Source organism: Marmota marmota, unplaced genomic scaffold (assembly GCF_001458135.2).
Source record: "Marmota marmota marmota unplaced genomic scaffold, marMar, whole genome shotgun sequence".
Taxonomy (NCBI): Eukaryota; Metazoa; Chordata; class Mammalia; order Rodentia; family Sciuridae; genus Marmota; species Marmota marmota.
Window position 1 is genome coordinate 4,571,185 of NW_026000206.1, and position 15,316 is coordinate 4,586,500.

At 38.0% G+C, this 15,316-nt stretch overlaps 1 protein-coding gene across 1 annotated transcript; it reads left to right on the forward strand.

Moving 5' to 3' along the window:
- Positions 1-12,447: 12,447 nt before the first annotated feature.
- On the forward strand, positions 12,448-13,376 carry LOC125612726 (putative uncharacterized protein ZNRD1-AS1). The gene is made up of 2 exons (XM_048791318.1): positions 12,448-12,785; positions 12,816-13,376. The coding sequence occupies exons 1-2, from the start codon at positions 12,747-12,749 to the stop codon at positions 13,362-13,364; spliced, it is 588 nt and encodes a 195-aa protein (XP_048647275.1). The 5' UTR covers positions 12,448-12,746; the 3' UTR covers positions 13,365-13,376.
- The last annotated feature ends 1,940 nt before the right edge of the window (positions 13,377-15,316 follow it).

Genomic DNA, 15,316 nt, shown 5'->3' on the forward strand with positions numbered 1-15,316 from the left:
TCCAAAAAAAAAAAAAAAAAGTGTATATATTTGTGTATGCTCGCTCTCGCGCGCGCGCGCTCTCTCTCTCTCTCTCTCTCTCTCTCTCTCTCTCTCTCGGACTTATTTCTAGTCTTACTCAGATGAGAAGTCAATAAGAACTAAGCAGGACAATTATAGTTCCTGAGAATAAATATAATAGTAGAGGAGGTTAGGGGGTTAATTAGTACCTAAACAATAAAGAACGTTTTTAGATTGTGGGCCAGATAGCTTATTTACTGACCTTTCTAGAAAACCGTGGTATACTAGATTGCAGGAAGAATTTGGGATTCTTAGGATTAGGTTCAAGTCCAATAGTTCTAGAAATATGAGGATTTGAACCTCATGATTTACTCAAAGTAACTCATTTGTCAGTTTGTGGAGAATGCTTCTTATAATAAGCATAAAGATAATGTTATAAGGCTAGAGTGTAAGGTAAAAGAAATTTTTCAAACTAAGTATAGAAGTTGATCATATCAGAATTAGGGTAAGATTCTTGAATTCATGGGAATACTGAGGTCAGGATTAGTTTTTTGGTTTTTTGTTTTGTTTTATTTTTAGTTGTCAATGGACCTTTAATTTTTTTTTATTTATTAATATGTGGTGCTGAGAATCGAACCCAGTGCCTCACACATGCTAGGCAAGAGCTCTGCTACTGAGCCCCAGCCCCAGGATTAGTTTTAGTAATAAAATCTAGAGTAAAGGTTTCAGGTATTAGGGGGCTATAAAGTACTCGTAGAAAAAAAAAATTGTTGTTAAAGCATATATCATAATAATAATGGTACACTCAGCTAATAAAAAGGGTGAAAGGGCCTGCAGCATATTCTGTGTTAAAGCCTGACACAAGTTCTGATTTTCCTGTGAAGTCAAATGGGGCTTGGTGTTTGTTTCTGTTAATGTTGAGATAAATCTTATTATCACAAGAGATTTTGATGGTAGTCATATATTGTTGGGTTGTGGTAAGGATAGAGAGACTAAATGACCCAATTTTTAGTAAGACTTTTAGAATAATAGCTAGGATTACTTTATAAGAGTGTGTTTGTGTAAAGCTTATAGGGCTCTAATTAATGCATATTTAAAATTAGTCTCATCCTGATCATAATAGCATAGACAGGCTTGATGCGGCAAGAATAACAAGGCAGTATTCCTTAATCTTTCCCCTTTGTGCACAGATAATAAGCCTGTCAGGCCTCATGTTTCCCCTGTCAACAGTAAAGCTGATTCTTTTTTCGGTGTTTTAAATTAAAAGTAAATTCGTGAGGGCTAGGGATACAGCTCAGTGGGTAGAGTACTTGTCTTGCATGCACAAGGCCCTGGGTTCTAACCCCCAGCACCATACAAAAAAAGTTAAAATCTTGAACCACAGAAAAACAGAAATAAACTCGTGAGGTCAGTTTTTCATTCTTGGCTCCGGGTCTGCCACATTAAGAGATGTGCCAAGGTGAGTTCAGGTTCTCGGCTTGGTGCTTTAGGCTATTAAGTATCATTTGTACCTCACAGTTGAACGGCCATGGGTATGCAGGGGCTTCTCAGGCCCCTCAAGGTTTCTTATGATAAATGTTTTAACATTTTTCCTCTGCCTCTTTAGAGTTGAAGACTTGTTGCTACATCTCAGTACCCATGTTCTTATAAAAGGGTTTTTGGTTTTGGGGTTTTTTGTGGTATAGAAGCACTTTACCACTGAGCCACATCCCCAGCTCTTTTTATTTATTTTTTTAAATATTTTTATTAGTTGTTGATGAACCTTTATTTTTTTATTTATTTATATGTGGTGCTGAGACTTGCCTCACACATGCTAGGCAGGCGCTCTAACATTGAGCCACAACCCCAGTCCTTTATTTTTATTTTGAGATGGGATCTCACTAAGTTGCTGAGGTTGGCCTTGAACTTGTGATCCTTCTGCCTCAGTCTCCTGAGCCACTGGGATTACAGGAATGCACTACTGTGTCCAGCTCTCCATTTTGTTCTTTATAGCAGGTTTGATTGATTGCCAGTCTTTTTATGGACAGATTCTCCTTTTGAATGACAGCAAGAGCCTGTAGAGTGAAACAGCAGAATGCAATGCTAGGGGCAGAAGTTAGAGGCTAGGAGGCTTTTTGTTCTTATATAGCAGTCCCTACCTAATCTTTGGTTTCTCTTTTCTTAATTTCAGTTACTCATGTTCAACCACAGTCCAAAAATAATGAATGTAAAATTCCAATATAATTCGTAAGTTTTAAATTGCACACTGTTCTGAGTAGCATGATGAAATCTCCTCTTGTCCCACTCTGTACTACCTGAGTCATCCCATTGTCCAACAGATCCATACTGTATATACTGCCTATCTGTTAGCCACTTGGTAGCTGTCTCAATTATCAGATTGACTGTTAAGGTATTGCAAAGCTTATGTTCAAATAACACTTATCTTACTTAGTGATGGCCCCAAAATGAAATAATAGTGATATTGACAATTTGGACATGCTAAAAATAAGCCATAAAATACTTAAGTTCTTGACTTAATAGGAAAGAAAAAATTTAAGTTGAGGTTCTAAGATCTACAGTACAATAAAATATTTTGAAACATAACTTTTTAGCGTATTATAATTATCCTATTTTTAGTTATTATGGTTAATCCCCTATACTCTTTCTAATTTATAAATTAAATGAAATCATATATATATATATATATATATATGGAAAACAGTAATTTATAGGGTTTAGTCATTACAGCTTCAGGCCTCCACCAGGGATCTTGAGTAAGGGACACTTATTCAAATAAGGAACACTACAGTATTCCTGTCTCACTTCATTTCTAACCCATCAAAATCTCAACCTTATGCCAAAACCATCTTCAGCCAGTGTACTCCAGAGCATGCCAGCCTTGAACAATAGATATGTGTGTTAATTTACCTAATCCTTACAGAAATTTTATAAGACAGTAAACATAAACCAGAGAGGCCGAATAACTTGCCAAAGGTCACCTAACTAGTAAAGGCCATATGATAGGAGGAAGAAACAGTAATAAAAATTAAAAACTGAAGAGGAAACAACATCAATAAATACTAAGTTTAGACCTACATACAGAATGTATTTTGTTAAAGGTCAGAGACAGTTTCATCTTCCAGACCCAAATGAGGGGAAAAAAGAGGCAAAGCATCAGTTTCTTCCTTTTCAAGGAGAAAGGGAAGCACTATTACAATGTCTTTTTATTTTATTTTTTTTAAGAGAGAGAAGAGAATTTTTTAATATTTATTTTTCAGTTTTCAGTGGATACAACATCTTTATTTTTATGTGGTGCTGAGGATCGAACCCAGAGCCTCGCACAGCCCGGCGAGCGTGTTACCACTTGAGCCACATCACCAGCCCAATGTCTTTTTATTTATGACATGCTAGCAAGTTATCTTTGTTTTTAATTTTCTTATATTAACAATAATAAAATGCTAAAAGCACTATATATACAGTCTTAGTAACATTTTTTTAAATTACCAGATGTGATATATAGTCTGCAAAGTATAAGAATGCAGCTCAGTACTGTCCTGGTGATGTGAAGGATCTTTGCATCATGATAGCAGCCCCAGTTCATGTTTGCTAAATTAAAGGGGAGAAGTAAAACATTATCCTTTCCTTCCAAAGAAGGTGTTTAAGTAGATGGGACCTAAGTTAAACCAGAGAAATAGGGTAAGAGACAGAGGTAACCTGAAGGCACAGAAGGGAAGCACTTAGTAAGGGGAGAGTGGCATGAACAGAAGCAGGGAATAGATAGGCACACTCTCAGGCAGAGTCCTAACAGATGCTTTCCTCTGTGGGCCACTCACTGCAAGAGGTCTAGACTGGACCCTTTTTCTCTATTGTCAAGACCTGGTTCTCCAATTCGGAAGATCCTAGCCACACGTGGCTATTGAACACCTAAAATGTAGCCAGTAATAAAAATTAAAAACTGAAGAGGAAACAACATCATCAAATACTAGGTTTAGACCTACATACAGAAAATCTTGGAAGCTAGAAGGGGAAAAAAAATTGTATAGAGGAGCAAGAATTAAATTGGACTTCAGGAAGCATGAAGAGAATAGAGTGAAATATTTAAAATGCTGAAAGGAAAAAAACAAGAATTCTTTATACAGAGAATTATCTTTCAAAAGTGAAAAAAAAGTAAAGATTTTAACAAAAATGGAGGGAATTTGTTGCCAGTAGACCTGCTTTGCAAGAAATGTTAAATCTTCAGAAAGAAAATAATATGTCAAATATTTGAATCTGCATAAAGAAAGGCAGAGCATTATAGACGGAATAAAAGGAAGTAAATTTTTTTTTAATTTTTTTCTTAGTTGTAGATGGATACACAATATCTTTATTTTATTTTTACATGGTGCTGAGAATCAAACCCAGTGCCTCACACATGCAAGGCATGGACTTTACCACTGAGCTACAGCCCCAGCCCAAAATAATTAAAAAGAGATTGTCGGTGTAGATTTAAAAAAAGACCCAACACTACATGTTGTTTACAAGAAACCCAATTTAAACAGATGAAAAAGAAAAAAGGATGAAGAAATATACCATGCTGACGCTAATCAAAAGGAACTTGAAAAGACTATTTTAAAAACAGACTTCACAGCCAGACAGATCATGGATAAAGACAGGCATTATATAATAATAAAGAGGTAAATTTTCCAAAAGACATGACAATCCTTAATGTGAATGCATCAACAAAACGGCAAAATACATTACGTATATATGCCAAGAATTGCAATAAGACTTCAAGAATCCTCTATCAGTAACTGACAGATCCAGCAGGATGAAAATCAATAAGGATATAGTTGAATCAGTACCATTAATCAAATGGATCTAATTGGTGGCTATAGAATTAATCCAACAATACTAGTAACACATATTCTTCCCAAGTTCACACAGAACATTCACAAAATTGACCACATTTTGGACCATATAAAACACCTTAAATTTAACAGTATAAATCATACAAGATCTGCTTCCAGAACACAATGAAATTGCATCAGAAATCAATAACAGCTAGAAAATTCCAAACTACTTGGAGATTAAAATAAAACACTTCTAAATCAAAGAAGAAGTCTCAAGAAATTTTTGAATATATTGAACTAACTGGAATGAAACTACAACTTAAATTTTGTGGGATGCAGCAAAAGCAGTACTTAGACGGAAATTTATAGCATTAAGTAAATATATTACAAAAGGAAATATAAAATCAGTAAATTGTAAAATATAACAAATTCAAGACAAGAAGAAAATAATGAAAGAGCAGAAATCAATCTATTGAAATACAGGAAATGGAGAGGAAAATCAATGAAACCAAAAGCTGGTTCTTTGAAAAGATCAATACACACACCTATAATCCCAAAAACTAGTGCACCTGAGACAGGAGGATCCAGAGTTCAAAGCCAGCCCCAGCAGCATAGCGATGCCCTAAGCAACTCAGCAAGACCCAGTCTCAAAAGGTCTGAGGATGTGGCTCAATGGTGAAGTGCCCCTGGGTTAAATCCCTAGTACCAAAAAAGGAAAAAAGAAGAGGGCTGGAGATACAGTGTAGTGGTAGAGTGTTTACCTAGCATATGTGGGGCCCTGGGTTCTAACCCCAGTACTAAAAAAAGAAGTAGAAAAGATAGGTAGGGAGAAAAAAGAAGGCAAATTACCAATATCAGAAGTAAAGAGGAAGGGCTGAGTTCAGTCCCCAGCACCACACACACACACACATATCATCATTCCGACTGGTCCCACAGACATTAAAAGGACAATAATGGAATATTGTGCCCACAACAAAGACAACTCAGAGGAAATAAATTAATTCCCTGAAAGATGTAATCTGCCAAAATTCATACAAGAATAAACAGATAGGCCTATATCAAAGAAATTCATTCAATAAATAATAAACCTTAGAAAATAAGCACCAGGCCCAAATGGGTTCGCTACTAAATTCTAAATATTTAGGGAAGAAATTATACCTTCTCTATGGGCCTTTCCAGAAATATAAGCAGATGAAACACTAACTCATTCTATGAGGCCAACATTACTCTAATATCAAAACCAAGGACATTGCAAATAAGGAAAATTAGCCGAGTGTAGTGGCGCACATCTGTAATCCCAACAGCTAGGGAGGCTGAGACAGGAAAATTACAAGTTCAAAGCCAGCCTCAGCAAAAAGGCACTAAGCAACTCAGTGAGACCCTGTCTCTAAATAAAATACAAAATAGGGCTGGGAATGTGGCTCAGTGGTCAAGTGCCCCTGAGTTTATACCCAGTACACACTAATATATCTCATGAACATAGATGCAAACAATTTCAACAACATACTAGCAAATCAAAATCTGAGAATGTATAAGAAAGATTTACACACCATCACCAGGCAGTATTTCAGGTATGCAAGGCTAACTCAACATTAGAAAAGCAATTAATCTATTGTATCATCAGGGTAAAAAAGAAAAATCAGATGATCATATCAATAGTTACAGAAAAAAAACATTTGGCAGAATCAACATTCATGTGTGATTAAAATTCTCAACAAACCAGGAACAAAAGGTTACTTCCTCAACTTGATAAAGAACACAGAAAAAATATCTGTAGCTAACATCAAACTTAATAGTGAGAAACTAAGTGTTTTCTCCCTAAGAAATAAGGTAAATATGTCTCTTCATACCGTTCCTGTTCAACATCATATTGGAAGTTCGAACATAATAAGAAAATGACATGAAAGTTATATAGATTGGGAAGAAAGAAACTATCTTTGTTCACAGATGATAATGACAATGGAGAATCCAAAGTAATAATAATTATCAAAAAAACAATAACCAATTATGACAAGATTATAGATTATAATATTAATATATGAAAAGTGTTATTACTTTCATATATAACAAATGAACAAGTAGAATTTAAAATTAAAAGCACAATACCAATAAATCTGACAAAACATGTACAAGATTTACCATATGAGAACTATAAACCTCAAATGGAAGAAATCAAAGGAGATCTAAATTATAATCCATATTCATTGAAGGAACATGAATATTATTGAGATATTAGTTATTTCCAAGTTATCTTTAAATTTCATGAAATCCTAGTCAAAATCACAGGAATTATTTTATGGATATTTACAAACTGATTGGAAGTTTATATGGAAAGCCACAAAGCCCAAATAACCAAGATAATACTGAAGGAAAACAGAATTGGAAAATTGACACTACTTGACTTCAAAATGTACTATAAAAACTGTATTAAGCAAGTATTGGTAAAAAAATAAATAAATGAGTCAATGGAACAGAATTGAGAGCCCAGAAATAAGACTCATACAAATATAGACATCCCAAAAGCCAGAAGCTTGAGTATACTCTGATTATACAGTGAAGTCCATTTCAAGTTCAGTTTACATTAGAAATTGCTAATACTATCCATTCAGGAACCATAATCATCTCCCTCATGAGTCAGGGCTTCTCAAACTAGTTAAACATTTTTCATAGTTTTTTATGAAGAATTAAAATTTAGGAATATAATAAAATTCTTGTTAGCAGAATTGTTTTATTATCAAAAACATAAGCCATCTGTCACTTGTGTAAAATCAAGGATATAGTATAGTTTCTTATAATAGTTAAATTAAAACTACTTTTAAGTCCATGTGTTTTTTAAATGTAAGTTATAGTTTATAGTAATAAGCTATGCTTATTACTTTAAAAGGGAGGCTCACACTCAGAATTACACGTTTTTCTTTGAAAGAGGCTTCATGTGAGGTTATATATAATATTGCCTTTTAGCACTTCACAAGTGCCTGGCTCAGGCAGTGACCATAGGAAAAAAGAGAAGACAAATTATCAATATTGAATTGAAGAACAATTGTCACTTCTACTCTCACAGACATTAAAAGGATAATAACATTAAAAGGATAATAACATTAAAAGGATAACACTGCTGAGCTTAGAAAGAAAACAACTTAGAGGAAATAGGTACATTCCTTCAAAGATGCAATCTCTATGGTTTGTGTTTCAACACTGAAATATTTTCTGCTTCCCTATCTTTTAATGACCAATTATGAGCATAAATTGATTAAAAATATATTAAACTATTAAAGCTCAAAAGCTCCATAGCAGCATTTATCTGAGTGAAACACCAGCTCAAGAAATGATAAGACTATTGGCATGCTGCTGCATCCTCCAGCACCTCTCCAGTACACACGCAGGATCTACTCCAAGGGTTTCTTCAGGTTCCATCTTAATGGGAAGAATACACAATATGCCAAAAGAAAAAGAAAGAAAGATGCCTTACTGCCTTAAGACGCTCTCTCTGATGGCACTGAAAAGGGGGCCTGTGTCTGTGAAACACAGACCCTTCTAGATTCTGGCTATAGCTCACAGAGTGAAGTCCATTCACTGCCAACAACTGTGTCTTCACACACCCCCTCACAGTAGTCTCCAGCCAGGATAGTGATGACACACACAAAAGCTTGTGACTCCTCCTGGTTGCCTTAGAAATCAACTCAAGGCATTCTTGAGGGTCAACAGTAAACAGCTGAGAGTCTGAAGAGGGCTGGAAACTTTAGAGGCTAGAAACCAGTAGTTGCAGAACAGAAAGTGAGAGATTAGAGCACTGGGGAGCAGTTCAGGGGAGCAGGGGCTGAGCGAGGGAAGAGCAAAGATGCTGTATGTGAAGCTGGCGGTTGATAGGGAGATGGCCAAAGCCAAAGACTTCAGAGAAAATCATCACAAGGATGTAAGAACAGTGCAAGCGACCAATGGGGCTTTGAAGAGAGGTCACAGTGGGGGACTATCAAAGGAGCAAAGAGCAGTGCAGGCCCCACTCTCCCAGCCTCCGGTGATGACAGACTCGGAGTGGTTTGGTCTAAGTGCAGAAGATCAGTAGGTATCATTTTCCTTCCATTTTGGGTACAGGCAAGAAAATGTTCTTCCTGGAAACAATGTAGCACAAGGACAAATAGTGTAGCACAAGGACACAAGGAGTCATGCAGGACACATCACACTTCTGAAATTAATACTGGGCCCATTAAGAAGTCACTAACCCTCTCATGGCCTCCATGAAATAGGGGATGATGATTACCTACTTAATAGGTTGTTTAGTAGATTAAATAAAATGATCCACCTGAGTTGTAGTACAGTGCCCTGTATATAGTAAACTCAAGAAATGTTGCTATGGAAACAACATAAATTCTTAGAATCTGAAATCAGACATCTGTGTCTATCTTTTTAAGAAATTAGCTTTATTTAATAAATACGCTGTTAGTTTCTTCCAGTTCTGTTATAAAATCCTTTTCTTCTATTGCTAAGATAAGCTAAATAAACAACATTTATAATCTAGGTTGCTAAATATAGAACTTATTTGCTTACTAAACAGGTTGAGAGATCTCTAGGATACCTAAATGTGACTGTACTGGTCTTAAAGGGCAAATTTCTCTGCTATATTTTTCTGAAAAAAAATTTTTTTTAAGCAAAAAACCTTGTTATATATTGGGGGTGGGCCACTGGTTATTGAACCCAGGGATTGCCCTTTTTATTTTTTGAGAAGGGCCTCACTAAGTTGCTGAGGCTTGCCTTGAACTTGTGATCCTTCTGCCTCAGCCTCCCAAGTTGCTGGTATTATAGGCATGCACCACTGCACCTATTATATCTACTTAAAAGGTAAACTTTGACCATAATCATGAAACATGTTCTAGTAGATAACTATTAGAAATTGTTTCTGATAACATTACACATAACTTTATTTAAATTTAAAATGAAAACTTTTCTCATCAAAGCTAAGTTTTTTGTTCTACTCATGATATACAAAAACTGTTTTGTGGTATTTGAAATAGCAACTTGGTCTTCCCTCTCAAGGGTTAAATAAAGGTGCTTCAGACAGTTGCAATCTCAGACTCAATATGACTCTGTTTATACTTTTATCACAGTGTATTCCTTCCTTGCTTCAGGGAAAGAAGTTAAACATACATCTGCATGCAGTAGTACTCACCTGTAATCCTAGCAACTCAGGAGGCTAAAGCTAGAGGATTCCAAGTTCCAGATCAGCTTCAGCATATTAGCAAGGCCCTGTTTCAAAATTCAAACAAATAATAAAGAGGGCTGGGAATGTAGCTCAGTGGTAAAAGTGCCCCTGGGTTCAGTCCCCACTACCTCAAAGGAAAAAAAAAAAGAGTCCTACCCTTTAGGACAGAGAAATGCCTTCTATTACATATGGAAAGTAGGTTCAAATCATTCCCTAATGCTATTCATTCCAGAGCATATTCCCCATACCTTCCCACAAATCCTGTATAATTTCTTTTTGATCTTCTAGATTGGCCTGGGCTAAAAATATTCAAGATCCTCAGATTGCAGTGGGTTCCCATTCCCTACTAGAAAAGAGGATTAAGGTGAGGAAACACATTTTCCTTGAACTTTGGATTCAATAATAGGATAACACTTTTAGCCTAGAGGCAAAAAGAAAAGGAAAAAAGGCCTATTTCAAGGCAAAGTGCGTTGCCTGCTTAGTTTGGCATTTGATTCTTTGAGTTCTAGTGGGGCAATGAACAAAATAAATGCCGCTCATGCCTTCATGGCACTTAGTCTAGTGAGGAACATTGACATTAAGCAATCAGTAATCACAGATTGTGATTGTCACAAAAGGATTGGGTCTTCTCTGGTGAGCATACAGAAGGTCTGAGGAGTTGACACATAAACCAAAATCTAAAAACTGTAGATGCAAGTACTCTGGTTAGAGTTGCTCATATATATGTTTAGGATGAGATGAAGAAAGTGAAAATACTCACAGGGAACAGAATCCAGTGTGGCTGGAGTAGAGTGAACAAGTAGTGAGCTGAGAAAGTTGTCTGGAGACGAGGGCCTCAGGCACCAGGTCATAGATACCATACTAGAATCTGGGATCTTCTCCGAAAACCAACAGAGCCCTACCCCAGGGTTTTATGCCAGAGTGACAGAATTATGTAACAAAAAGATCACTCTGGCTGCATTAATCAGTCTGGTGGGCATGGGGACAGAGGAAATAAGTGTAGATTTGGAAAAAAAAACTGGGGATATACTCGAGGGTGAAGTCGTCAGGGTTGAAATGAAACATGGATGAGAGGGGTATTTTCAAATTAAAGATGATTAAGAAGGTGAAAACTGAGGGAAGAAGCAAGTGGAGATGTCTGTCCAATACACAGTGACTAGGTAGGTCTGAAGTTGAGAGCCGATGCAGGTCAGTGCCTTGCCTGTGTGGCTTGCCCCTCATTCACCCTTATTCTCACTCCTGACACATGGTATGTCACCTTGTTGAATGAAGCATCCCTATCCAAGGAAGCTTAAGTGTGACCATGCTGTATCTCAAGTTACAGTTTCCTCTGCTATATTTAACAGACCAGCAAGGCAGATGGAGGAGGAATGGGCTATAAGGTGGGAAGACAATCAGGATATTCAGTCACTTGGGGATACTCAGCAAATGGCTAGGATGGTCGAGGATTTCAGGATAACCTTCCTTAGTCACATGTCCTTGGCAGCTTGAAAGGCAGAAGAAAGTGAAAAGTCTCACAGTTAAACACTGCTGAGAGGTCAATTATGATAGGAACAGAAATGAGCCCACTAAATTTTCTATTTGGAGACCAATCGTGACCTCAACAAGAACAGTATGAGAAGCACTAGGGGATGGAAACTCAGTGGAAATAATCTGAGGAGAAAACATGAGGTCAGCAATTGGAGAGGGATTATAGGTGACTTGTCCATGGCATACTATGGAAAAGTGAACAAAAGTGGGGATAAAAACCAGAGAGGGCAGGGCGCAGTGGTTCATGCCTATAATCTGAGCGGCTCCGGAGGCTGAGACAGGAGAATCACTCAAAGCCAGCCTCACTCAGCAAGGGCAAGGTGCTAAGCAATTCAGTGAGACCCTGTCTCTAAATAAAATACAAAAATAGGGCTGGGGATGGGGCTCAGTGGTCCAGTGCCCCTGAGTTGAATCCCTGGTACCAAAAAAAAAAAAAAAAACAGGGAAATACAGTAAAGGAAGGCTTCCATTTTTGTTTAAAGATGATATACTGAAGCATATTTTTATCCAGTAAAAAGGAGATTTTAATGATATAGGAAAGGAAAATTGTAATTCTTAAAGTTCAAAAAGCACAGGTAGAAGAATGGTCTTATGATAGGCAAGGGGCAATGTTTCCACTGTGGAGGCAGGAAGGCAGTCTAGGGCGGCCATGATTTGGCAGTGGGAAGAGGAGGATGCTCTTGGGTGACTGCTTCCATTCTCTCAAGGAAATCTAAGGCAGAGTCCTCAACAAGGGAATACTGCAGGAAGGGAGGGGAGTATAGGAGGTTTGATGATGAAAACATAAACCACGCATGGTTAAGGACCCTAAATGGGGGGCTGGGGATTTAGCTCAATTGGTAGAATGCTTGCCTTGCATGCAGAAGGCCCTGGGTTCAATCCCCAGCACCACAAAAAAAAAAAAAAAAGGACCCTAAATGGAGCACAGTATTGGTGTGCCAGGCAGGGTAGTAGCCTGCTTGAGATCTGTAGTATGGAACTAGAATAAAAGACTTCTGACTTAAAAAATCTAATTACTCCCTTTGACAAGAATTTAGGTGGCATCCATTCTTCAGGAGTGAAAAAACTGTTAGCCCAAGAGTTTCAGCAGGAGAATGAAGCACTTGCTAAACTTAAGGCCACATCTTTTGACTTCCGGTTTGCTAAAGCAGAGGAATACTACTACCAACGATATCAAGAAATGATGATGGAAGAAGCATGGGAACTACAAAATGGTTCCAAAATGGGAGATTATGAAAACAGAGGAGGAGGAGAAGAGATCACAAAGCGAAAAGTCGGAAGATGCCAACGCGTGGGATTATCTAGTGTCTGAAAGAGAGCTAAATCACATAGAGAAACACATATACCGAGCCGAACGAGCAAGAGGCCTCAGAGACCAAAAGTATCAACTGCTCCCTCAGAAACTTCCAAGTGAAATGCTTTTCCCAAAAATATTAACACTGGAGGATGAAAAGAATGAAGATATCCAGAAAACACACAAAACGAAAACCGGAAAGCACAAGGTAGCATGGGCAAAGAATCAGATGAAGGGACATAAAGATCGAATGATTAGAGGAAGAGAACTCTCAGAGCAAAGAAATGATCAAAGAGAACCTTGGAAGCTCTCCAGTCAAACTTCTCCTCTCCTAAAACCTCAAGTGGAGAAGGAGGAGAGAGTGTTTGAAAGGGTCACAGCTTATCCTGTCTTCCAGCCTTACCAGAAATCATGCATAGAAGTGAGCATCCTGAGGGAAAAATCGAAAGAAGATAAAATTCAAAAACCACTCCGAAGGGAGTTCTTGAGTTTGCCACCTTTTCTGAGAAGTCAACTAAAAAGGAATAAAGTTTAAATTATTTTTTGATTACTGCATTTTTATATATTTTATAGCAATTATTGAAGTAAAATTGTAGAAAGTAGACAAATGAAAAAGCAACTCACCATGCATACTTGAAAATTATGGTTCTACGTGTATGATTCCATTTATGTGAAATGTCCAGAAAAGGCAAATTTGTAGGCAGAAAGTAGGGTAGTGGTTGGTTAGAGCTAAGGGATAAGAAAGTTAGATGAGTTAGGGAAAGTGATGGCTGATTGGGTACAGGGTTTCAGAGGACTGTGGGGAGCCATTCTCACACGTGACTGGGCAACTCCCGGTTTGGGTCTGAGGCGCTCTGGCTAAACTGTGTCGGAGCTTTCCTGGCCCTCTCCTGGTGCCAGAGCCTGTCCGTGTGGGGGTGTGACTGACCACTGACCCCTGGGGCCAATCACTGACCCTGACCTTGGAATGTGGCCCCCCTCAACCTTCATTGGATGGAATTCTCCCCTGAATTTCTTGTTCCCCAATAAAAGGCTACTCCCTGGCGTGCTCCCTCTCTCTCTCCTGCTAGCCCTGAGTAATCCTTGCTGCCCTACCGGGTGGTTCGAGATGGGAACCAGAGGGGGAGCCGTCTCGGACCTGGTCATAGAAAAAGGTAACTGAGTCTGTGTGTTTATTTCAATCTCACTAGTTAACTTTTATGCCAAGAACCTCATTAATGAAACCAGTGCGCTGGTCGCATGGTGGAAGAGGACAAAAGAAGGCTCCAAAATAGATTATGGCAATGGTTGCACAACCCATAATTTTAAAACACTGAATTGTTCTCTTTAAGTGGATGAATTGTATCTCAATAAAGATGCTTAACAAGAAAAGAAAGAAATGCTGGAGTTTAAAGAACAGGAAGTGAGCCTGGAAATGTAGACAAAGGGTCAGATCCTGCAAGGCTTTGAACATAACTTTTTTAAAATCTTAAAGGCAGTGAACAATCACTAAGAAATTGATGAGTAGTCTGGAAGAAATCTTGGTTTTTATAGATAGGAAGCAGTAGATGCCATATGTGTCTGTAGCACAACCTGGGCAAAGTGGAGAGTCCAGGTGGGAATTAGTTACTGATTAAGGTGTGGTAAGACAGGGGTTACAAGGAAAAAGAAATCCTAGGCTTCTGCCTGAGGAAATAATGTGGTCAAAGTGCCAGGACGTGGAATAAGAAGATGACTTGGGGCAGGTGGGGTTGTTACTTATATGTTTAGATCAGCCCATGTGCCGTAAGTATATCTGGCTTTGTCAAGAAGTTTATGAATCAAAAAAGTTTTGAGACTGGGGCTGGGGATGTGGCTCAAGCAGTAGCGCGCTCGCCTGGCATGCGTGCGGCCCGGGTTCGATCCTCAGCACCACATACAAACAAAAGATGTTGTGTCTGCCGAAAACTAAAAAATAAATATTAAAAAAATCCTCAAAAAAAAAAAAGTTTTGAGACTGTTCAGGATATAAACATAAGTTCCACCTTTTGGGGAATCAGGGGTTACTAGGGATTGAAACTCACAGGCACTTTACCACAGGATCTCACTAAGTTGCTGAGGCTGGTATTGAACTTGCAATCCTCCTGCCTTGGCCTCCTGAATCACTGGGATTACAGGCTCTGAGCACTCAGCTTTAAATGTATAGAAATCAAGACAGCAAAATGGTAGAAGGGAAACTGGGGAAGGAACAATCATCAAGGATGTAGTTTCACATGTCAAATGCACAGTATTTATCCACTGGGATTAATTTGGAAAGAAATCAGTAAAAGTGACACAACAGAAGATTGGTGGAAAAGGAGGTACCAGTCTGTCATGGTTTGAGAATGGACAGAAAAGGAGACCTCAAGTGATTCTTTAAGAGGTAGGATGGTAGCTTGGAGGGCCACAGTAACTTTTTGGTTAAGATGAGAGTATTTGAAGGAAAACAAGGTACAGGAAGAGGGGATAACTGATAGAACAGTGTCCCCT